Source organism: Protopterus annectens, chromosome 10.part0 (assembly GCF_019279795.1).
Source record: "Protopterus annectens isolate FY-2018-M chromosome 10.part0, PAN1.0, whole genome shotgun sequence".
Taxonomy (NCBI): Eukaryota; Metazoa; Chordata; order Ceratodontiformes; family Protopteridae; genus Protopterus; species Protopterus annectens.
In genome coordinates, this window is record NC_056744.1 from 371,816,178 (window position 1) to 371,841,177 (window position 25,000).

The window sequence follows — 25,000 nt, forward strand, 5'->3', positions numbered from 1 at the left end:
TTTACCCCCTTATTGCCCCTCAAATGCCCAGTCAGCATCCCCAATATTTGTCACACACCTCACATATCTGTAGATCAAGTGTTAAAGTCCCTATCCAAGGCAAAGAACACAGCTTCCATGGGACCTGATCATATCCCAGGCTGTATTCTGCACTATCTCCAGCAAGAACTAGCTTCACCATTGAGCACTCAATTCAACCGCAGCCTAACTACAGGCTTCATTCCAGCAGAGTGGAAAACTGCCATTGTCATCCCTTTGCACAAAGGTGGTGCCAATACTGACCCGGGAAACTATCTCCCCATCAGCTTGACAAGTCTGATCTGCAAAATCATGGAGCGTATTATTATGGATCTCATAAACAAGGAATTTCCAAGCACTCGACCCCACCCAATTTGGATTTGTCAGGGGCAGAGCTTGCCTATTGAACTTAGTTGTCTTTTTGAGACTGTCACCAAGGCCCTGGACAAGGGAAAGTCAGTACATACAGCTTACCTTGACCTGGCCAAGGCCTTTGACACAATCCTCCCACTCAAGTATCATCAAAATGCTAGCATAACTTGATGTTAATCCTTATTTAGTCAGATGGGTGGCCAACTGGCTCACAGATAGGACCCACAAGGTCAGAATAGGTGCTGCCACCTCCGACAGCAGACCTGTCACTAGTGGTGTTTCCCAGGGATCTGTCCTGGGACCCCTACTGTTTGGTATATACTTCTCCGAGGTCCAGGGAAAGACAAAGGACCTGTGGCTGACCAGGTTTGTGGATGACTGTAAGTTGGGTGCTGCCATTGACTCCCCAGTTGATGTTAACATACTGCAAGAGGGTCTCACAGATACAACCAGCTTGTGTCAAAGTCATGGCCTTAAGTTAAATGCAAAAAAATGTATTATCATACCATTCGGTAAAAACATGGCCCATACTGATTACCACATCAACGGCAACCCCCTAAGCACACAATCTGTGGTGAGAGACCTGGGTACTCAGGTTGACAACAATCTCACATTCGACCATCATATGGTGGCAGTGGTCAGAAAAGCGTTTTACTTGGTTCATCTCAAAAATCCAGAAAAAAGGAGATTATTACCTCTCTGTACTGCTCCTTTATTACACCTATAGTTGAGTATAATGCCCCATTTGGTATGTACCTCTCCAAACACCTGCACCAACTGGAAAAGCCACAGAAATACCCACAAATAGAATCCATGGCCTCCAACACCTATCCTATGCGGACAGGCTTAAATCACTATCACTCTTCTCGGTATCATGCAGATTGCTCAGAGGTAATCTGTGTCTCACCTATAAGGCAATGTCGGACCCTGCCCTACTGGAGATGCTCCATAGCTGTAAGTCTAAGTCCTCAAGCATTACCCACTTGCTAGGCCTAAATCCAATATGTGACATCAACAAAACCTGCTGGAGAGAGAGGTTTGTCTCCCAGAGGCTGTCCCATCTCTGGAATAAAATTCCCATACATGTCAGAGTACCTCACTGACCCTCTTCAAACACAACCTTGATGAGTGGATGGGAAACCATAAATAAAATAAGGCTATAGCCATAAATAATGTACCTACACCTGAACTGGTTCAGCAAAACCCATATTTATGGGGACATGATAAGATGAAGTATTTAGGAGTATGGGCTAAAAAAATGCTTCTATTACGGTAGCTAAGGATATGTGGAAAGAGACTAAACAAAAGATAATATAAAAACTGAGAAACTGGAAACTTTAATTTATGTATGTGGACAGTAAGATGCAAACAGTGAAAATGTTTTAGTCCTTTGAGCCTTGCATATGGGTCAGGCATACTTTTGTCAAACTGAGGAGAACTTGACAATAATTAATATAACTTAAAGGAATTTATCTGGGAGGGAAAAAGGGCAAGAGTTAAGGGGGAATAACTTGATCCTTCCAAAGTGGTTTAGGTTTACCTGATTTGAAGGGATATTTTAGAGCTACACAGTTAAGGCTCATATATATAATGCAAGCAGAAGCTTGTAATTCAAAGTGGAAAGGGATGATGATAATGAAGCAAGTGGGAAGTTCAAGAAATAGAGAGAGAGTGGGATTTTGGATGCACATACTTAATGAGAGTAATAACAACCATAATAATATTATATTCATAAAGTAGCAGAAAGTATTCAAAGAACTAAGCCAATACGAGAATGGAGAAAGGAGATTTTGCCAATCAGGATGACTGCAACTAGGGATACAGAAAAGAGGCAAGAGGGGCTGGAATTTACTGGATAAACCTGGCAAAAGAACCAAGATACTAGCAGCAAATAACTCAAACAAGAAAGATAACAGAGTGGGATGGGTCCAAAAAGACATTTGGATTGCAGGCTAGACTGCCTTCCCTACCAGGGTTTAACCTCAGAGTACAGGAAATGATAAAGGCGTGGGGGATTTTAAGTGAAAGGCCTGCTCTGGTAGAGTTACAGTCAAATCTAGAACAGAAGCAGCTGTTAAAAAGGGACAATTAGTAAGGTATATAAAATATTGCATGATAACTATAAGAATCAATCAGAGGAGCTTAGAAAAGACTGGGAAGAGAGACTGGAAAACAATGAGAGACATACTTAGGGCTCCCAAGTATGCAACCAAGTCCTGAAGGGTTAGGATCTTTGCTTGGAAGCGTTTACATGGGTATTTTTATACCCCATGCAGACTTCAAAGAATTTTTTTTCACGTAGATAGCAAATGTTGGAGGAGTGACGGAGAAAAAAGAAATAACTGGGAATGCATGTTTTGAGAGTTTAATAAGTTGTAACACAAAAAAGCATGGTCTACCCTGTTGCCCTCACAAAGAAAATGGGAAAGGATGGATGAGCTAATGTACACCTTGAGAAACACAGATGCCGGTACCACATATTACAATGACTGGATAACCATCTGGGTTCTCCAAAGTATGAAGATAGAGGTGCGGAATTAGCAGTCTCCCACTATGAGGAGTTTATTTGCAGAAGATAAGTCACTTGTTGGACTACATTAGGTCTCTGTCCTAAGCTCTATGAGAGGATGAGTCACTTGTTGGACTTCATTAGGTCCCTATCCTAAGCCCCATGAGAGGATGAGTCACTTGGACTACATTAGGTCCCTATCCTAAGCCCCATGAGAGGATGAGTCACCTGTTGGACTACATTAGGTCCCTGTCCTAAGCCCCATGAGAGGATGAGTCACTTGGACTACATTAGGTCCCTATCCTAAGCCCCATGAGAGGATGAGTCACTTGGACTACATTAGGTCCCTATCCTAAGCCCCATGAGAGGATGAGTCACCTGTTGGACTACATTAGGTCCCTGTCCTAAGCCCCATGAGAGGATGAGTCACTTGGACTACATTAGGTCCCTGTCCTAAGCCCCATGAGAGGATGAGTCACTTGTTGGACTACATTAGGTCCCTATCCTAAGCCCCATGAGAGGATGAGTCACTTGGACTACATTAGGTCCCTGTCCTAAGCCCCATGAGAGGATGAGTCACCTGTTGGACTACATTAGGTCCCTATCCTAAGCCCCATGAGAGGATGAGTCACTTGGACTACATTAGGTCCCTATCCTAAGCCCCATGAGAGGATGAGTCACCTGTTGGACTACATTAGGTCCCTATCCTAAGCCCCATGAGAGGATGGGTTACTTGTTGGACTACATTAGGTCCCTATCCTAAGCCCCATGAGAGGATGAGTCACCTGTTGGACTACATTAGGTCCCTATCCTATGCCCTAGGAGGCCACAGCGGCACTATCAATAGCACCTGTAAAGACAATCTAAGACACCAAGTCCTGGAGGGAGGGAAGGATGGAACAAACTGTAACCAAAACAAATATGTGAGCGGTATGGCAGTTGTACTAGAGAATATAATGCCATACCATAATCATGGCAAGTACTAACATAATACAAGCTTGGGCATTAGTCAGACTGCAGCCTATATAAGTGAATACAACAGCATTTTCAGTATATGATAAGCTGTTTAGTAATCGTGGGTGACACGACCACCCATTGATTAGTGCAGCTGTACTAACCAATCGTGCATTAGTTAGTACAGTTGCCTCATAACACCTGGTTATCCAGGTCATTTTTCAGCTTGGGTGCCTTCTGTGTGGTGTCTGTTATGTCATCCCTGTGTTGGAATGTTTTTTTTTTCTGTTGGGGATTCAGTTTCCTCCCATATGTGAAAAACATGTTGTAGGTGAACTGATAGTACTCCATATTGTCTGTAAAGAATGCATGAAATTGGGGAATGTGTGTACATTTCTCTTGTGATGAGCTGATGGTCTTTGCAAGACTAGTTTCAGTGCCCTGTTCCCATTCAGTGCTACATGGACTCCAGCTTCACCACACCCCAGAACTGATTTAAGCAGGTAATCAGAAAAATATTTTAGAATGTATTTAGTGATCGCATTAACAATCAGTACAGTGTAAACACCAACACTGGTAAACGTAAGATGAATATGAGTAAGCAGATATCATAACTAAATGTCTTTCCCCATCTAGACAATTAATTTGGGAGGAAGTGGCATTTATTTAACGTAAATCTGGTGTGTTTATGTGGAAGTGTGTGCACACTTGGATGTGACATCATACTAAATAAGTTTGCAATAATTAGATGCAACAAACAACATTCTGGCTGCTGGTTTTATTTACAAAATATTTAATCTTATAAGGCCAAAGTATGCACACAACCAGGCATGTAAGCATTGTACTTCCATATAAAACTAATGCTTTGTTCTAAGCACCGTTTAAGCATTCTGTAAAACAAATCCATTTCTGAGTAATGTGCATTTATTCTATTTTAGAGATCACTGGCTCCATAACCAGAACTGAGCAGAAACCCAAGGTAACGTATTATTTTGTATTAACAAATCCAGCAATGAGATGAACAGCACTACTGCATGTGTTACTTGGACCTGCTAAACCTGATTTTTCATTAGAGCACAGAATAAAAAGAATGCTAAAATTTGAGTGACTGATTTACCTTTAACTTGCAATGATCTGCCAATGCGACAAAGAGGCAGAGCCATGAACTAAACAACGGCGTATTACATACCCTGCAGCTGTCGTCAGATTATAATCCAGTAAATGTTTTTACCTGGCAACCAAATGTAAATAAAATAAATTAGTTAAATACATAAAAGCAATAATGTACCATATGAGTAAGTGTTCATGGCCAGCCTGAAGAAGCCAAACTAGGAGACCACCTAGGGTACTGGATTTGTTGGTCTGTTTCTGACTTACACCGTATATGATTTAATTAAGGATGAATTTACTAACTAAATAAGACTACAGCAAGAACACAGCTGCTGAATTAGTGACCATAATGTTGACGTGTTTATAGGCAGCACCCTGGACATTCTCAATGGCAGACAGATACCCTATAGAAGAAAGAGAGTGAGCTTCACCTGCCATGGCCTACTCTGTTTAGTAATACTCCTACCTTCATTTACCACAGCCACCAGCAACTAATCTGCCTGCTCTATCCTAATGACAATGGATGGCAATGGATTCCTGCAGTATGTCTTCCCCTCCAGCTAATCTGCTTGCTCTATCCTAATGACAATGGATGGCACTGGCTTCCTTCAGTATGTCTTCCCTTCCAGCTAATCTTCCTACTATATCCTAATGACAATGGATGACATTGGATTCCTCCAGTATGTCTTCCCCTCCAGCTAATCTGCCTACTATAGCCTAATAACAATGGATGGCACTGGATTCCTCCAGTATGTCTTCCCCTTTAGCTAATCTGCCTAGTCCCATAATAACCTGAAACTGAACACCTCTAATTGTTTTGCTTAATCAGTGATGCTATCACACATTATTTGCTCCTTGCAGTTATTTCCCCTTTTCTGTTCATTTTATTTTGTTTATGTTTGCTTCACCCTATGACCAGATCCACATATTGCCACAGAAGTAGGATTATTAGTAGTTAGGATATTATATATATATATATATATATATATATATATATATATATATATATATATATATATATATATATATATTTATAAGGATTATTAGTAGTTGGTGCTGTATGTAAACTACTGGAAAGGTTAAACACAAAATACAGTCCTAACAGGAATAGTCTCCACCCCGTGTTCCTGAACAAGGTGCATATGGAGAAGCCCCTCTGTCATGTATTTAAACTATCCTACACCACTGGTTTGATCCCTTCTCAGATCAACCACTCCAATTATCATAATACTCAGAAAAGCTAATCCCACATCCCTCCCTGCCATTTGCCCTATCTCCATACACAGCCCCATAACCAATCTGTTTTAAGAAAATAAATCATACACTAGTAACGGATCACATAAATAAATAAATATGGCCCCCTAATTGACCCCCAGCATAGTTTCAGATCAGATCACAACACTCTCTCTGCCTACACAATGCCACTGGCAAAATACTCTGCCATGAAAATGGATTGGTTGACAGGCAGCATTTGTATCACCCTGACTTGAGCCTGGGAAAGCATACCTCATAACATTCTTCTTAATAAGCTTAGTAAGACAGGTTTCTTCTCTAATACTGGTTCAAAAACAAAAGAGGAAAGCAATACCTTCACAATTCAGTCTGTTATTAAAGATCCTGGAACACTTTCTTCAAGTGTCCATCAAAAGTCAGTCTTCGAACCTATCCTGTTCTGTTCATGCATGATTGACATTATTCCCACCATTGACACCTTTTCTATCAGCCTGTACTCAGACAACTAGTCCCCTAACTTTAACATTTCTAAAACTGCATTTATACATTTTGTACACACCAAAAACTTTCCAAAAGCAAACCCCCTCCCATAGCTAGACCTGACAATGCCCATCTCTAACTAGTCTATTAATATAAATAGTAGGGTTAAAACTTGATCACAGCCTAACCTTTAAAAAGAATACAAAAAATCGTAACAATAAAGTTAAATCTCTGCTAAAAGCATGCTACATAATTTGTACTCATCTTACCCAGCAAGCAAAACATGCCCTATCAACATTCTAATTCCTCATCTAAATATTATTTTTCAGTTGTTAGTCTTAAGTCCTCTCAAAATATCTACAAGTTACATACAATTATTAACAACATATGTAGATTCATTGTAATTCTACAATAGGAAACTCAGATGAGATTCATGTTGTGTAATAGTTACATGTAATATTCTATATACAATTAAGAGAACATAAATATACCACAGGATTAATAACTTCCAACCCACATTCTTCTTTATTATAATGCATAATACCTCATTGTATGAGATTTAAATTGGTCCCCCCAATAAACTGAAAGAAAATACCCAATAATTTATTATCTTTACTTACTGAAAAAGCATAAACTGTACACTCCCCAAAATAAGATGATTTTCACAATAAAACATAATTAAGCAAATATACTTTCTTACAAAAAGATAACTGAAAAGTATCTCAGAATGCACATACAGTAGGAATACCTTCCAACAGATTCTGCAATTTTTGAAATATATTTCTTTTTATTCCAAAACTAATATACAAAAACTCAATACCTATAGAAGAGAACAAACATCATCAAAACTGCATACTTCTCCAGTTCTTTGCATTGGGAAATATTAAAATAAAATATAACCCAGCCCCTCCCCCCCAAAAAAAGAAGGACCTTTATCATGGAAGAAAAAAAAACTTTTAAAACATACTTGTCTTTAGCCACAAATAAATCATCAGCATAAAGCAGTGTAAGAGGAAGACGAACACCATTGCAATCCTCCCAATGAGGAAATCTATACCAAAGCAATTCATTATCACTGGTGTTATTCATCAACAAGGATAAATAACACCATTAAAGGGACAAGCTTGCTTGATTCCATGCGTTGCCATAAATGGACCACTAAGTCAACTATTAACCATTATTTTAAGGATAAAAACAGGACTAAGCAGACTCCAGTACATGTAGCATTTTAGACCTTATTCAACTAAAAACAAATATTAAATAAATATGCATTAAAACATTCCTTGTTTGATTATCATTGTCACTATCAAAAGTTTTTCTATATCACAATAAGCAACCATAAGATTTTACTTAACTATATTTATCTACAATCTCATTCTAAAGCAGCAACAAATCTTGACTCTTCCTTCACTGTATACTAAAACCCCAAAACAACAAAATACTATTTACAAATGTACTATGTCTTAAATCCATAATACTCATCAAAATGTGGTAATTACAGTTACAAATAGCTAAAGGGCTCTTATTATCCAATACTTCCTTATCACCCATCTACTTCCACACAAATTGTAATATACCATCTACAATTTCCTCACATCATACTCCATGTTCCAGCCTGGTATTTAAAATTCTCAAAAATTAGTCTTTTTATCAGATGGCATATGCTTATAAAAAGAATATCTTATTCCATCTACACCAGGGAAACTTGAAATTTTCACTTTTTTTCAAGACACGATCTAACTTATGTAGAGTAATCGAGGCATTAATTTGTTACTGTTTTCCTAAAGAAAAAATGGAACTAACCAAGAATAAAATGGATTATCAGTAGAACATTCCAGTCTACCATCACCATAAGAGTGAACCCCAGTTAACAAATGAGTTGTACAATGTACTTCACCATTGCTACCACTCTTTAAACAGGACATAACACAATTATCATAAAAATAGGATTTAACCAAACAAAAGGAAAAAGTGTTTGTTTTTACCTTGGGTAACAAAATACTGTTACTAAAGCATAAGCTGAATTCTACTATAATTACTCCTATAAATCTACACTCCACTGTCAGACATTCAATTTTATTTGTACCCAAGGCTGTATGAAAGTTATTCATCAAACTCTTACAAAATTCTTACTGGACTTATGATAAAATAATTCTCACTGGATATAATCATATTTATACTTTTGTTTAAAAGCTAACACCAATCTGCTCATTAAGAAATGAAGCAACACATAGTGAACTGGGCAAACCATAAGTCATTTATCAAATACAAAAAAAATGATATTATCCAAAAAAAGGACCGGTTAACATCTGAAAACCTTTCCCTAACATCACGTTATACTCATACATACACACACACACACACACACATATATATATATATATATATATATATATATATATATATATATATATTTACTTTTAAATACTGACATTTCATAATCACGAAGACCAAAATACCAAGATCACAATGCCAAAAACTTTAAATACTGAAACAGCAAAACACCAAAGCTCAAAATATTGAATTTAGACTCACAAATCTCACATACAACTCCCTACACCAAACACCACACAGTATTGTACAAAAAAAAACACTGAATACTTCAAAACACAAACAAGAACTCTTTGTAAAAATTAAATAGCTACTCACTTACCTTCTCTCTGCTAACCAGACTATCTAAAACCAACCTAAGTAGGGAGCTGTGCCCCCCACACACCTCAACTACATTATACCAACTCCAAGACTGCACTACAGTGGGGAAAAGGACATAAACCTTTTTCTAACCTTATAGTATGGTACTGCTGGAAGTGTATGAAACATCTACCATATTTGTTCACATACTTCCTATACAAATTTAAAGAGACATACTGCATTTAAAAACACTAAATATGGATTTGGACTTCCTACAGTATTATTGGTATTACAAAATCGGCATTTTAAATTTTAGTCTTCTAACAGTCAGCATTCTGAACTTTCAGTATTTTGACTTTCGATGTTTTAACGTTTCAGTATTTCAAGACTTCAGCATTCCGGCCTTGGTTTTTTGGTATTCGTGATTATGAAATTTTAGTATTTAAAAGTAGATCCATATATATATATATATATATAATATATATATATATATATATATATATATATATATATATAGATAGATAGATGGATATATGGGTCTACCTGTAATAACTGAAAGTACACTTACCTGAAAGTCTAATCGCCAAGATGATTTCAACTAAACCATTAATTACCAAAGCTAAGAAACACCACACTTTTGAATAGGGAAACTAATCACTTGGCCACCAGCGAAAAATAACATCACAGATGCAAACTAAACCTGTTCCAATGGGGGGCTTTGCCCCCCACCCCCTATGTAGGGGGTTTTGTCCCCAACACCCCCTAACTAAGTATACCAAATCCGAGATCACACTACAGTGGGGAAAACAGCAAAGTTCACCCTGTTGGCCAAGTGGTTAGTTTCCTTATTCAAAAGTGTGGTGTTTTGTAGCTTCGGTGACTAGTGATTTAGGTGAAGTCATCTTGGCGATTAGAGTTTCGGGTAAGGTGTGTGTGTGTGTGTGTGTGTGTGTGTGTGTGTGTGTGTGTGTGTGTGTAAGGAAACAAGACATCCACTTTCCCTACTGAAATGTCTAAACATATTATTCTAGGATGTTTAATGTAATACCTATACAAGAACAGGTTTCTCTACCTAAGGACTACATCATAGGTTTTCTCCATAAAGTTTCCATCTGCAGTCTTTGAGACATAGACAAATGTCAGTTGTCCAATAGATAAATGACATCCACCTTTACAGTCCTATGACAATCTATTATAATCAAACACTGCTCACATTAAGAGATAAATCAATAATAGTATGCATTACACTTTTTTTTACTTGCAAAGACTTTATTTGGCTTTCGTTTTAGTTTATGTTTTCTTTGCTTCACATGTACCCCCTATAGCTTGCTTAGAAGGTTTTAACACAGAAATCTCACTTCCCATTTCTTCCTTCTCCTCCTCTTGCACACATAAACAGTCATAGTCTGAGGACCCTAGAGGTAGCCGAACTGTAATGAAAGCAGTACCAGCATCAGAAGCTATGCCAGTGACCGATTCTTTACATGATCAAAACATAAGAAAAACTTCCAACCTCCACTGAAGGTGCCGAAGACAGAAAAGCAACAACAGAGAAAAAAGACTTCAAAGCACCACCACGACAACGATACAGTTATTCAGCTCCTGGTATCCCAAATAGACAATCCAGTGAAACAAAATATTTATTAACCAAACTAATGTTTTTCTCGTTTTTTTACATGATGGTCACAGACAGTACCATTCGCAGTAAATGACCAGATCTTTACATGATGGTCAATGAGAGTACCATTCTCAGTAAATGACCAGATCTTTACATGATGGTCAATGAGAGTACCATTATCAGTAAATGATCGGTTCTTTACATGATGATCACAGACAGTGCCATTCTCAGTAAATGACCGGTTCTTTACATGATGGTCACAGAGAATACCATTCTCAGTAAATGACCAGATCTTTACATGATGGTCACAGAGAGTACCATTCTCAGTAAATGACTGGTTCTTTACATGATGGTCACAGAGAGTACCATTCTCAGTAAATGACCAGTTCTTTACATGATGGTCACAGAGAGTACCATTCTCAGTAAATGACCAGATCTTTACATGATGGTCACAGAGAGTACCATTCTCAGTAAATGACCAGTTCTTTACATGATTGTTACAGAGAGTACCATTCTCAGTAAATGACCGGTTCTTTACATGATGGTCACAGACAGTACCATTTTCAGTAAATGACCGGTTCTTTACATGATGGTCACAGAGAGTACCATTCTCAGTAAATGACCGGTTCTTTACGTGATGGTCACAGACAGTACCATTCTCAGTAAATGACCATTTCTTTACATGATGGTCACAGAGAGTACCATTCTGAGTAAATGACCGGTTCTTTACATGATGGTCACAGAGAGTAACATTCGATGGTCACAGAGAGTACCATTCTCAGTAAATGACCGGTTCTTTACATGATGGTCACAGAGAGAGTACCATTCTCAGTAAATTACCAGTTCTTTACATGATGGTCACATAGCGTACCATTTGCAGTAAATGACCGGTTCTTTATATGATGGTCGGAGAGAGTACCATTCTCAGTAAATGACCAGTTCTTTACATGATGGTCACAGAGAGTACCATTCGATGGTCACAGAGAGTACCATTCTCAGTAAATTACTGGTTCTTTATATGATGGTCACAGAGAGTACCATTCTCAGTAAATGACCGGTTCTTTACATGATGGTCACAGAGAGTACCATTCTCAGTAAATGACTGGTTCTTTATATGATGGTCAGAGAGAGTACCATTCCCAGTAAATGACCATTTCTTTACATGATGGTCACAGAGAGTACCATTCGATGGTCACAGAGAGTACCATTCTCAGTAAATGACTGGTTCTTTACAAGATGGTCACAGAGAGTACCATTCTCAGTAAATGGCCAGTTCTTTACATGATGGTCACAGAGAGTACCATTCTCAGCAAATGACTGTTTCTATACATGATGGTCACAGAGAGTACCATTCTTAGTAAATGACCAGTTCTTTACATGATGGTCATAGAGAGTACTATTCTCAGTAAATGACCAGTTCTTTACATGATGGTCACAGACAGTACCATTTGCAGTAAATGACCGGTTCTTTACATGATGGTCACAGAGAGTACGATTTTCAGTAAATGACTGGTTCTTTACATGATGGTAACAGAGAGTACCATGCTCAGCAAATGACCAGTTCTTTACATGATGGTCACAGACAGTACCATTCGCAGTAAATGACTGTTGTTTTACATGATGGTCACAGAGAGTACCATTCTCAGTAAATGACCAGTTCTTTACATGATGGTCAGAGAGAGTACCATTCTCAGTAAATGACCGGTTCTTTACATGATGGTCACAGAGAGTACCATTCGATGGTCACAGAGAGTATCATTCTCAGCAAATGACTGGTTCTTTACATGATGGTTACAGATAGTACCATTCTCAGTAAATGACCAGTTCTTTATATGATGGTCACAAAGAGTACCATTCTCAGTAAATGACCAGTTCTTTACATGATGGTCACAGAGAGTACCATTCTCAGAAAATGACCAGTTCTTTACATGATGGTCACAGACAGTACCATTCGCAGTAAATGACTGTTGTTTTACATGATGGTCACAGAGAGTACCATTCTCAGTAAATGACCAGTTCTTTACATGATGGTCAGAGAGAGTACCATTCTCAGTAAATGACCGGTTCTTTACATGATGGTCACAGAGAGTACCATTCGATGGTCACAGAGAGTATCATTCTCAGCAAATGACTGGTTCTTTACATGATGGTCACAGAGAGTACCATTCTCAGTAAATGACTGGTTCTTTATATGATGGTCAGAGAGAGTACCATTCTCAGTAAATGACCGGTTCTTTATATGATGGTCACAGAGAGTGCCATTCGATGGTCACAGAGAGTACCATTCTCAGCAAATGACTGGTTCTTTACATGATGGTCACAGAGAGTACCATTCTCAGTAAATGACCAGTTCTTTACATGATGGTCACAGAGAGTACCATTCTCAGTAAATGACCAGTTCTTTACATGATGGTCACAGAGAGTACCATTCTCAGCAAATGACCAGTTGTTTACATGATGGTCACAGAGAGTACCATTCTCAATAAATTACCAGTTCTTTACATGATGGTCACAGAGAGTACCATTCGCAGCAAATGACTGGTTCTTTACATGATGGTCAGAGAGAGTACCATTTGCAGTAAATGTCCGGTTCTTTACATGATGGTCACAGAGAGTACCATTCGATGGTCACAGAGTACCATTCTCAGTAAATGACTGGTTCTTTATATGATGGTCACAGAGAATACCATTCTCAGTATATGACCAGTTCTTTACATGATGGTCACAGAGAGTACCATTTGCAGTAAATGTCCGGTTCTTTATATGATGGTCAGAGAGAGTACCACTCTCAGTAAATGACCAGTTCTTTACATGATGATCACAGAGAGTACCATTTGCAGTAAATGACCGGTTCTTTATATGATGGTCACAAAGAGTGACCATCATATAAAGATGAGAGAGGGTCACAGTAAGCTGCCTATCGGGTGCTAGAATCCGCCACATAACACAAGCACTCGGGTCACTCCACAGCAAGTACAAATATGACACAGTCATTGTCCATGCTGGTGTGAACGACCTGAGACGTACCTCCCTGGACTACATGAAAAGAGACATAGAGGAGCTCTCTGATTATGTAGCCCAGGCAGGTATGACCCTGACCCTGAGCAGTATCCTTCCTTCACCAAGAATGATGCCACAACATAGAGACAAGATGATCAGCTTTAACAATTGGCTTAATTTCTGGTGTCATTCAAAGGGGATCCAGTGTCTGTCTGCCTGGGATGACATGCTTGACAAGCCACGCTGCTTCGCAAGGGACGGCTTGCACCTGTCAGCCCTGGGATTCCGGATATTGGCTAAGGCTCTTGCCACCCCCATAGTGCCTTTTTTAGGCAAGGCTCAAATTCTAAACCTACCACCCTAGAAAACAAAAATGGGAAGAAACTAAGGGTAATGCTGCTCAATGCCAGAAGTCTAAATCTCAAAATGCACACACTCGAGGCCCTTCTCAGTATGGAGAACATTGATGTCTGTGCTGTGACTGAAACCTGGTTCAAGGCTCCTGAGAGCACCCCGGCACTATCAGGTTTTACCTCATATCATGCGTTCCGCCGCCAAAACCCAGACCACACCACAAAAGGAGGGGGTGTATCCATATTCATCAAGGATACCCACACCTCCAGGTTGGTGGCAACGCACGAAGCATCGGAAACCATCCAGGTGCAATTAACCATAGGCAAAACTGCTCTACAATTTGTAGCATGCTACAGGCCACCCTCTCAAACTCAGGAACCCCACACAGCCTTCCTGAAGACACTGGAGGGTATAAATGTATCTCCAAACACCATTATATTGGGTGACTTCAACTACCTGAATATAGACTGGGAACATTACTCAAGCCCCAACTTTCTAGCCCAAAGGTTCCTGGAGTTCATAAATTCAAATGCCATGGAACAACTAGTCACCGTTCCCACAAGAGGGAAAATATACTAGATCTCATCATCACAAACATGGGGACAAAATGCTCCACACCGGAAGTATATCCCTCATTGGTGAGATCAGATCACAAACTAATCTCACTGGAAATCCACATCCCGCCCCCACCCCAAACAAAAAAGACCACAGTGAAGAACTTCTCTAAAGCAAACTTCACACTACTCAAGACTGGTGTGGTATCCTTCAAGGCCCCCGAGCCAGTGGAAACCACAACCCAAGCTGCGGAAGCCCTTACAAATGCCTTCTACAAACACCTCCAGGACTGCATGGATCAGGCAATCCCTAATAAAACCAAGACTCTTTCCACCAAGGGCAAACGTCCAGTCTGGTGGACCCCAGCCATAAACAAACTTTACAATAAGAGGAGAAAGCTGTTACATGATAGAGCAAAATCCATAAAAGAGAAGACACCCTTGATCATTATTAGTAAAAAATACGAGCACTCATAAAATCATCCAAGGCCAACTTTGAGAGAAAAATTGCCGTAGATTCAAAAGACAATCATAAGGCCTTCTTCAGCTATGTTAGAAACCTGGGTGGAAACTCCCAGATATGCTCAGAATTAGTCCAAAATGATACAAAAATCACTGAACCCACAGACATTGCCAACATACTGGCAGACAGGTTCAGTGCAAACTTCACCCCCTCTCCCCCCCAAAAGGAGAGATAACTATCCCAGCAGAGTGTAGCCTCCCAGACATCTCAAATGCGCAGGTGAAAGCTGCTCTCTCTAAAGCTAAAAACACAGCATCAATGGGACCGGATGGTGTCCCCGGCTGTGTGCTACACGAACTCAACGAGGAACTAAACCCACATATAAGGCAGCTGTTTAATCTTAGCCTTACCACAGGATACGTGCCCAAGGAGTGGCGTACGGCAACTGTGGTCCCACTCCACAAAGGCGGTGCCTCTACGGACCCTGGTAATTACCGCCCCATAAGCTTAACAAGCCTGGTCTGCAAAGCTATGGAGAGGATCATAATGAAGACATAGGGGACTTGCAGACATTGGACCCGACCCAGTTTGGCTTTGTCAAGGGCAGATCATGCCTTTTGAACTTGGTCAACTTCTTCAAAACAGTCACCAAGGCCATTGATGAGGGAAAGGCAGTCCATACAGCCTACCTTGACCTTGCAAAAGCTTTTGACACAATACCCCACTCGGGTATTATAGAGAAACTTACCAGCTTAAATCTAAACCCATATGTCACAAGATGGGTTGCAAACTGGCTAAAGGACAGAACCCACAGGGTTAGAGCTGCTGGCGCCATGTCAGACTCCAAGCCGGTCACAAGTGGTGTCCCACAGGGCTCAGTCCTGGGCCCCCTGTTGTTCGGCATCTACTTCTCAGAAGTACAGGCAAACATAGGAGGACTATGGCTGACAAAGTTTGCAGATGACTGCAAACTGGGCACCATAGTGGAAAGTACATCGGACACAGATATCCTTCAGAGGGGTCTCACAGAAACTGATAGCTGGTGCCAGAGCCATGGCCTGAAGTTAAATGCCAAAAAATGTACAGTCATACCCTTCGGGAAAAGCAAGGTAACCACAAGCTACCATAAAGGTGGCAATCCATTAAGCACAGAAGAGGTTATCAAGGACCTGGGGACCCAGGTTGACAGTGGCCTTTCTTTTGACACTCACATTGCTAAAGTGGTTAGAAAGACCTTCTACATTGCCCACCTGATCATGAAGGGATTCACATCCAGATCAAGTGAGGTCATTGTTCTCCTGTACTCTTCACTTATCAGACCAATGATCGAGTACAATGCCCCATTCGGGATGTATCTCACCCGACACCTGCAGCAATTGGAGAGACCCCAAAAGTTCCTCACCAAAAGAATAAAGGGACTCCAAAATCTGTCATATGCTGCCAGACTGAAGAAACTCCAGCTCTATTCAGTCACATACCGCCTGCTCAGAGGTGACCTGTGCCTGACATACAAGGCCATGTCCAACCCGGAATTAATGGACATGCTCCACCTCAAAAAATCCAAATCTACCAGATCCACTAGAGCAAGCGACTTAAACCTTAGCACGGATATAAATAGGACATGCTGGAGGGATAGATTTGTCACCCAGAGACTCCCTGTGCTGTGGAATAAAATCCCGATCCATGTGAGGCAGAGCACCTTGCTGGCTCTGTTCAAGAGAAATCTTGACCGGTGGATGGGAGATCATAGGTTTACCCCGGGAATCATCTCTGTGTCACTGCTGGAAAGAGGCACAACAAACTAATGGGCACAGTATTTTTTAACATAAGGGGTGGTGTAAGCCACAAAACTTTGGGCTAGGCTTATAAATGCCTTAGGGCAGATAGCCTAGTATAAAACTATGAACCTATGAACCTATGAGTACCATTCTCAGTAAATGACCGGTTCTTTACATGATGGTCACAGAGAGTACCATTTGATGGTCACAGAGAGTACCATTCTCAGTAAATTACTGGTTCTTTATATGATAGTCACAGAGAGTACCATTCTCAGTAAATGACCAGTTGTTTACATGATGGTCACAGAGTACCATTTGCAGTAAATGTCCGGTTCTTTATATGATGGTCAGAGAGAGTACCATTCTCAGTAAATGACCAGTTCTTTACATGACGGTCACAGAGAGTACCATTTGCAGTAAATGACCAGTTCTTTATATGATGGTCACAGAGAGTACCATTCTCAGTAAATGACCAGTTCTTTACATGATGGTCACAGAAAGTACCATTCGATGGTCACAGAGAGTACCATTCTCAGTAAATGACCGGTTCTTTACATGATGGTCACAGAGAGTACCATTCTCAGTAAATGACCGGTTCTTTGCATGATGGTCACAGAGAGTACCATTCTCAGTAAATGACCGGTTCTTTACATGATGGTCAGAGAGAGTACCATTCTCAGTAAATGACTGGTTCTTTACATGATGGTCAGAGAGAGTACCATTCTCAGTAAATGACCGGTTCTTTACATGATGGTCACAGAGAGTGCCATTCGATGGTCACAGAGAGTACCATTCTCAGCAAATGACTGGTTCTTTACAAGATGGTCACAGAGAGTACCATTCTCAGTAAATGACGAGTTCTTTACATGATGGTCACAGAGAGTGCCATTCTCAGCAAATGACTGGTTCTTTACATGATGGTCACAGAGAGTACCATTCTTAATAAATGACCAGTTCTTTACATGATGGTCACAGAGAGTACCATTCTCAGTAAATAACCGGTTCTTTACATGATGGTCATAGAGAGTACTATTCTCAGTAAATGACCAGTTCTTTACATGATGGTCACAGACAGTACCATTCGCAGTAAATGACTGTTGTTTTACACGATGGTCACAGAGAGTACCATTCTCAGTAAATGACCAGTTCTTTACATTATGGTCAGAGAGAGTACCATTCTCAGTAAATGTCCGGTTCTTTACATGATGGTCACAGAGAGTACCATTCGATGGTCACAGAGAGTAACATTCTCAGCAAATGACTGGTTCTTTACATGATGGTTACAGAGAGAGTACCATTCTCAGTAAATGACCAGTTCTTTACATGATGGTCACATAGAGTACCATTTGCAGTAAATGACCGGTTCTTTATATGATGGTCGGAGAGAGTACCATTCTCAGTAAATGACCAGTTCTTTACATGATGGTCACAGAGAGTACCATTCGATGGTCACAGAGAGTACCATTCTCAGTAAATTACTGGTTCTTTATATGATAGTCACAGAGAGTACCATTCTCAGTAAATGACCGGTTCTTTACATGATGGTCACAGAGAGTACCATTCTCAGTAAATGACCAGTTGTTTACATGATGGTCACAGAGAGTACCATTTGCAGTAAATGTCCGGTTCTTTATATGATGGTCAGAGAGAGTACCATTCTCAGTAAATGACCAGTTCTTTACATGATGGTCACAGAGAGTACCATTTGCAGTAAATGACCGGTTCTTTATATGATGGTCACAGAGAGTACCATTCTCAGTAAATGACCAGTTCTTTACATGATGGTCACAGAAAGTACCATTCGATGGTCACAGAGAGTACCATTCTCAGTAAATGACCGGTTCTTTACATGATGGTCACAGAGAGTACCATTCTCAGTAAATGACAGGTTCTTTGCATGATGGTCACAGAGAGTACCATTCTCAGTAAATGACCGGTTCTTTACATGATGGTCACAGAGAGTACCATTCTCAGTAAATAACCGGTTCTTTACATGATGGTCACAGAGAGTACCATTCGATGGTCACAGAGAGTACCATTCTCAGTAAATGACTGGTTCTTTATATGATGGTCAGAGAGAGTACCATTCTCAGTAAATGACCGGTTCTTTACATGATGGTCACAGAGAGTGCCATTCGATGGTCACAGAGAGTACCATTCTCAGCAAATGACTGGTTCTTTACAAGATGGTCACAGAGAGTACCATTCTCAGTAAATGACCAGTTCTTTACATGATGGTCACAGAGAGTACCATTCTCAGTAAATGACCAGTTCTTTACATGATGGTCACAGAAAGTACCATTCGATGGTCACAGAGAGTACCATTCTCAGTAAATGACCGGTTCTTTACATGATGGTCACAGAGAGTACCATTCTCAGTAAATGACCGGTTCTTTGCATGATGGTCACAGAGAGTACCATTCTCAGTAAATGACCGGTTCTTTACATGATGGTCAGAGAGAGTACCATTCTCAGTAAATGACTGGTTCTTTACATGATGGTCACAGAGAGTACCATTCGATGGTCACAGAGAGTACCATTCTCAGTAAATGACTGGTTCTTTATATGATGGTCAGAGAGAGTACCATTCTCAGTAAATGACCGGTTCTTTACATGATGGTCACAGAGAGTGCCATTCGATGGTCACAGAGAGTACCATTCTCAGCAAATGACTGGTTCTTTACAAGATGGTCACAGAGAGTACCATTCTCAGTAAATGACCAGTTCTTTACATGATGGTCACAGAGAGTGCCATTCTCAGCAAATGACTGGTTCTTTACATGATGGTCACAGAGAGTACCATTCTTAGTAAATGACCAGTTCTTTACATGATGGTCATAGAGAGTACCATTCTCAGTAAATGACCGGTTCTTTACATGATGGTCATAGAGAGTACTATTCTCAGTAAATGACCAGTTCTTTACATGATGGTCACAGACAGTACCATTCGCAGTAAATGACTGTTGTTTTACATGATGGTCACAGAGAGTACCATTCTCAGTAAATGACCAGTTCTTTACATTATGGTCAGAGAGAGTACCAATCTCAGTAAATGACCGGTTCTTTACATGATGGTCACAGAGAGTACCATTTGATGGTCACAGAGAGTAACATTCTCAGCAAATGACTGGTTCTTTACATGATGGTCACAGAGAGTACCATTTGCAGTAAATGTCCGGTTCTTTACATGATGGTCACAGAGAGTACCATTCGATGGTCACAGAGAGTAACATTCTCAGCAAATGACTGGTTCTTTACATGATGGTTACAGAGAGAGTACCATTCTCAGTAAATGACCAGTTCTTTACATGATGGTCACATAGAGTACCATTTGCAGTAAATGACCGGTTCTTTATATGATGGTCGGAGAGAGTACCATTCTCAGTAAATGACCAGTTCTTTACATGATGGTCACAGAGAGTACCATTCGATGGTCACAGAGAGTACCATTCTCAGTAAATTACTGGTTCTTTATATGATAGTCACAGAGAGTACCATTCTCAGTAAATGACCGGTTCTTTACATGATGGTCACAGAGAGTACCATTCTTAGTAAATGACCAGTTGTTTACATGATGGTCACAGAGAGTACCATTTGCAGTAAATGTCCGGTTCTTTATATGATGGTCAGAGAGAGTACCATTCTCAGTAAATGACCAGTTCTTTACATGACGGTCACAGAGAGTACCATTTGCAGTAAATGACCGGTTCTTTATATGATGGTCACAGAGAGTACCATTCTCAGTAAATGACCAGTTCTTTACATGATGGTCACAGAAAGTACCATTCGATGGTCACAGAGAGTACCATTCTCAGTAAATGACCGGTTCTTTACATGATGGTCACAGAGAGTACCATTCTCAGTAAATGACCGGTTCTTTGCATGATGGTCACAGAGAGTACCATTCTCAGTAAATGACCGGTTCTTTACATGATGGTCACAGTGAGTACCATTCTCAGTAAATGACCGGTTCTTTACATGATGGTCACAGAGAGTGCCATTCGATGGTCACAGAGAGTACCATTCTCAGCAAATGACTGGTTCTTTACAAGATGGTCACAGAGAGTACCATTCTCAGTAAATGACCAGTTCTTTACATGATGGTCACAGAGAGTGCCATTCTCAGCAAATGACTGGTTCTTTACATGATGGTCACAGAGAGTACCATTCTTAGTAAATGACCAGTTCTTTACATGATGGTCACAGAGAGTACCATTCTCAGTAAATGACCGGTTCTTTACATGATGGTCATAGAGAGTACTATTCTCAGTAAATGACCAGTTCTTTACATGCTGGTCACAGACAGTACCATTCGCAGTAAATGACTGTTTTTTTACATGATGGTCACAGAGAGTACCATTCTCAGTAAATGACCAGTTCTTTACATGATGGTCAGAGAGAGTACCATTCTCAGTAAATGACCGGTTCTTTACATGATGGTCACAGAGAGTACCATTTGATGGTCACAGAGATTAACATTCTCAGCAAATGACTGGTTCTTTACATGATGGTCACAGAGAGTACCATTTGCAGTAAATGTCCGGTTCTTTACATGATGGTCACAGAGAGTACCATTCGATGGTCACAGAGAGTACCATTCTCAGTAAATGACTGGTTCTTTATATGATGGTCACAGAGAGTACCATTCTCAGTAAATGACCAGTTCTTTACATGATGGTCACAGAGAGTACCATTCTCAGTAAATGACTGGTTCTTTATATGATGGTCAGAGAGAGTACCATTCTCAGTAAATGACCGGTTCTTTATATGATGGTCACAGAGAGTGCCATTCAATGGTCAGAGAGAGTACCATTCTCAGTAAATTACCAGTTCTTTACATGATGGTCACAGAGAGAACCATTCTCAGTAAATGACCAGTTCTTTACATGATGGTCACAGAGAGTACCATTCTCAGCAAATGACCAGTTCTTTACATGATGGTCACAGAGAGTACCATTCTCAATAAATTACCAGTTCTTTACATGATGGTCACAGAGAGTACCATTTGCAGTAAATGACCGGTTCTTTATATGATGGTCACAGAGAGTACCATTCTCAGTAAATGACCAGTTCTTTACATGATGGTCACAGAAAGTACCATTCGATGGTCACAGTGAGTACCATTCTCAGTAAATGACCGGTTCTTTCCATGATAGTCACAGAGAGTACCATTCTCAGTAAATGACCAGTTCTTTACATGATGGTCACAGAGAGTACCATTCTTAGTAAATGACCAGTTCTTTAAATGATGGTCACAGACAGTACCATTCACAGTAAATGACCGGTTCTTTACATGATGGTCACAGAGAGTACCATTCTCAGTAAATGACCGGTTCTTTAAATGATGGCCACAGAGAGTACCATTCTCAGTAAATGACCGGTTCTTTACATGATGGTAACAGAGAGTACCATTCTCAGCAAATTACCAGTTCTTTACATGATGGTCACAGACAGTACCATTCACAGTAAATGACTGGTTCTTTACATGATGGTCAGAGAGAGTACCATTCTCATTAAATGACCAGTTCTTTACATGATGGTCACAGAGAGTGCCATTCGATGGTCACAGAGAGTACCATTCTCAGCAAATGACTGGTTCTTTACATGATGGTCACAGACAGTACCATTCTCAGTAAATGACCGGTTCTTTACATGATGGTCACAGAGAGTACCATTTGCAGTAAATGACCGGTTCTTTATATGATGGTCACAGAGAGTACCATTCTCAGTAAATGACCAGTTCTTTACATGATGGTACAGAAAGTACCATTCTCAGTAAATGACCGGTTCTTTACATGATGGTCACAGAGAGTACCATTCTCAGTAACTGACCGGTTCTTTACATGATGGTCACAGAGAGTACCATTCTCAGTAAATGACCGGTTCTTTATATGATGGTCACAGACAGTACCATTCGCAGTAAGTGACCAGTTCTTTACATGATGGTCACAGAGAGTACCGTTCTCAATAAATTACCATTTTTTTACATGATGGTCACAGACAGTACCATTCTCAGTAAATGTCCAGTTCTTTACATGATGGTCACAGACAGTACCATTCTCAGTAAATGACCAGTTCTTTACATGATGGTCAAAGACAGTACCATTCTCAGTAAATGTCCAGTTCTTTACATGATGGTCACAGACAGTACCATTCTCAGTAAATGAGCAGTTCTTTACATGATGGTCACAGACAGTACCATTCTCAGTAAATGAGCGGATCTTTACATGATGGTCACAGACAGTACCATTCTCAGTAAATGAGCGGTTCTTTACATGATGGTCACAGACAGTACCATTCTCAGTAAATGAGCGGTTCTTTACATGATGGTTACAGACAGTACCACTCTCAGTATTATCATTTTCCAACGGCTTCTCGGGAACCAAATGTGTAGCACAACAATCCATCCAGACCGGTCCCTTACTATCACATTCATAACACTTCAATACACATTTTAAATCACTATGTTCAACTTCCCCACAAATAGCACAAAATTTGTTCGGATGTTCACTTAATAGATGCTGGTATTTCCCATGAGTAAAATATGACTTGGGTTGACCCGTCTACCTAACAAAGCATTTATAACTCTTTATGTTCATTACACTAGGCAAATGCTGAATATTATTATTATCTGTTCTAAAAGTCACCTAAAAAGTCCAACCTCCTGTCGACAGTTTCCTCTTATCCAAAAGAGGTCACACACCAGCAACTGATGTACATTGCTCAGAAAAAAAATGAAAAAAAATGTCTGGTGATTCAAACCCCAAAGTTCTCATTTATACCAACACCTTATACTTAAATTGAAAGTTCTGGGCTATAAATACATAGACTATTCCAAGGATTTTTTTCTTCTTCTCAAATGCATGTAACAAAGACTTAGACACTTCAAAAGTCTCTAAAGTTAATGCTTCCAAATGCTCTGATACCAAATAAACAAAGCACAAACACCAATCATAGACCAACCCAAAGGAATCAAATATTGTCCCATAAGTCATACCTGTTAATAGATTTGTCAAAACCGTGATTTATTCATATGGCAGGATGATGCTGTCCAAAAAATGGAACTAGAAACGGTTTTCTGATCACAACTACTGCTAGCTACACTCACATAAGATTTAGGTGCCATCTTAGGAATCTGGACAGACTCCCCATCAGATTTCTGTAAAGTCAATTCCACAGGCAAAGAAGAAAGCATTCCATTACTCGCAACTAAGATAGATGACACAAGAAGTAATACAGGACTTCATCTGTTCATCACATCACCCCAAGAGAGAGCAGAAACATTAGAAAGTTCATTTTCATCAAACAAATTCCAAAACTTAATCATATAACCCCTGTACATAATGTGCTAAATTGAATAGGGAGTCTTTCAGAAGAATTGCCAGAAGGCAAAGGTAGTCCATTAGCATCAGTAGCATCCATTACTCTCATGATTCAAATGGCGAATTCACATTGAAAGTGACATCAACAAGAGTAGGGGAAGTTCCCTTGTGCCCTAGCCAAACTTCCTGTAATCAGCACAAATACCACCTTGGGCCTCCCCTGACAAAGAAGCTATTCACCTAGTGTCACGAATCCAGTCAATAAAGTGTAAATTCTAAATGGTTGAACATTAGGTTTGTGTGTGTGTGTGTGTGTGTGTGTGTGTGTGTGTGGGGGGGGGGGGTGTTGGTGTGGGGGTGTAGGGGTGTGTGTGTGTATATGTGCTTGTGTGGGACTGTGTGTGTGTGTGTGTGTGTGTGTGTGTGTGTGTGTGTGTGTGTGTGTGTGTGTGTGTGTGTGTGTGTGTGTCGGTGTGGGGGTGTAGGGGTGTGTGTGTATATGTGCTTGTGTGGGACTGTGTGTGTGTATATGTGCTTGTGTGGGGCTGTGTGTGTGTCTCTGTGTATGTGTGTGTGTCTGTCTGTCTGTCTGTCTGTATATGCA

At 40.1% G+C, this 25,000-nt stretch overlaps 2 protein-coding genes across 4 annotated transcripts in view; one reads left to right on the forward strand and one right to left on the reverse strand.

The window, feature by feature from the left end:
* The window catches only part of LOC122813140 (nmrA-like family domain-containing protein 1), a 918,981-nt gene that overhangs the window by 659,574 nt on the left and 234,407 nt on the right, over nucleotides 1-25,000 (reverse strand). The window lies entirely within an intron of this gene.
* NCF2 (neutrophil cytosolic factor 2) overlaps nucleotides 1-25,000 on the forward strand; it is a 612,590-nt gene that overhangs the window by 469,040 nt on the left and 118,550 nt on the right. Inside the window, exon 11 of the mRNA XM_044085286.1 lies at nucleotides 4,792-4,832. Coding sequence (XP_043941221.1) covers nucleotides 4,792-4,832 — 41 coding nt within the window. The remainder of the gene's footprint in view (nucleotides 1-4,791; nucleotides 4,833-25,000) is intronic.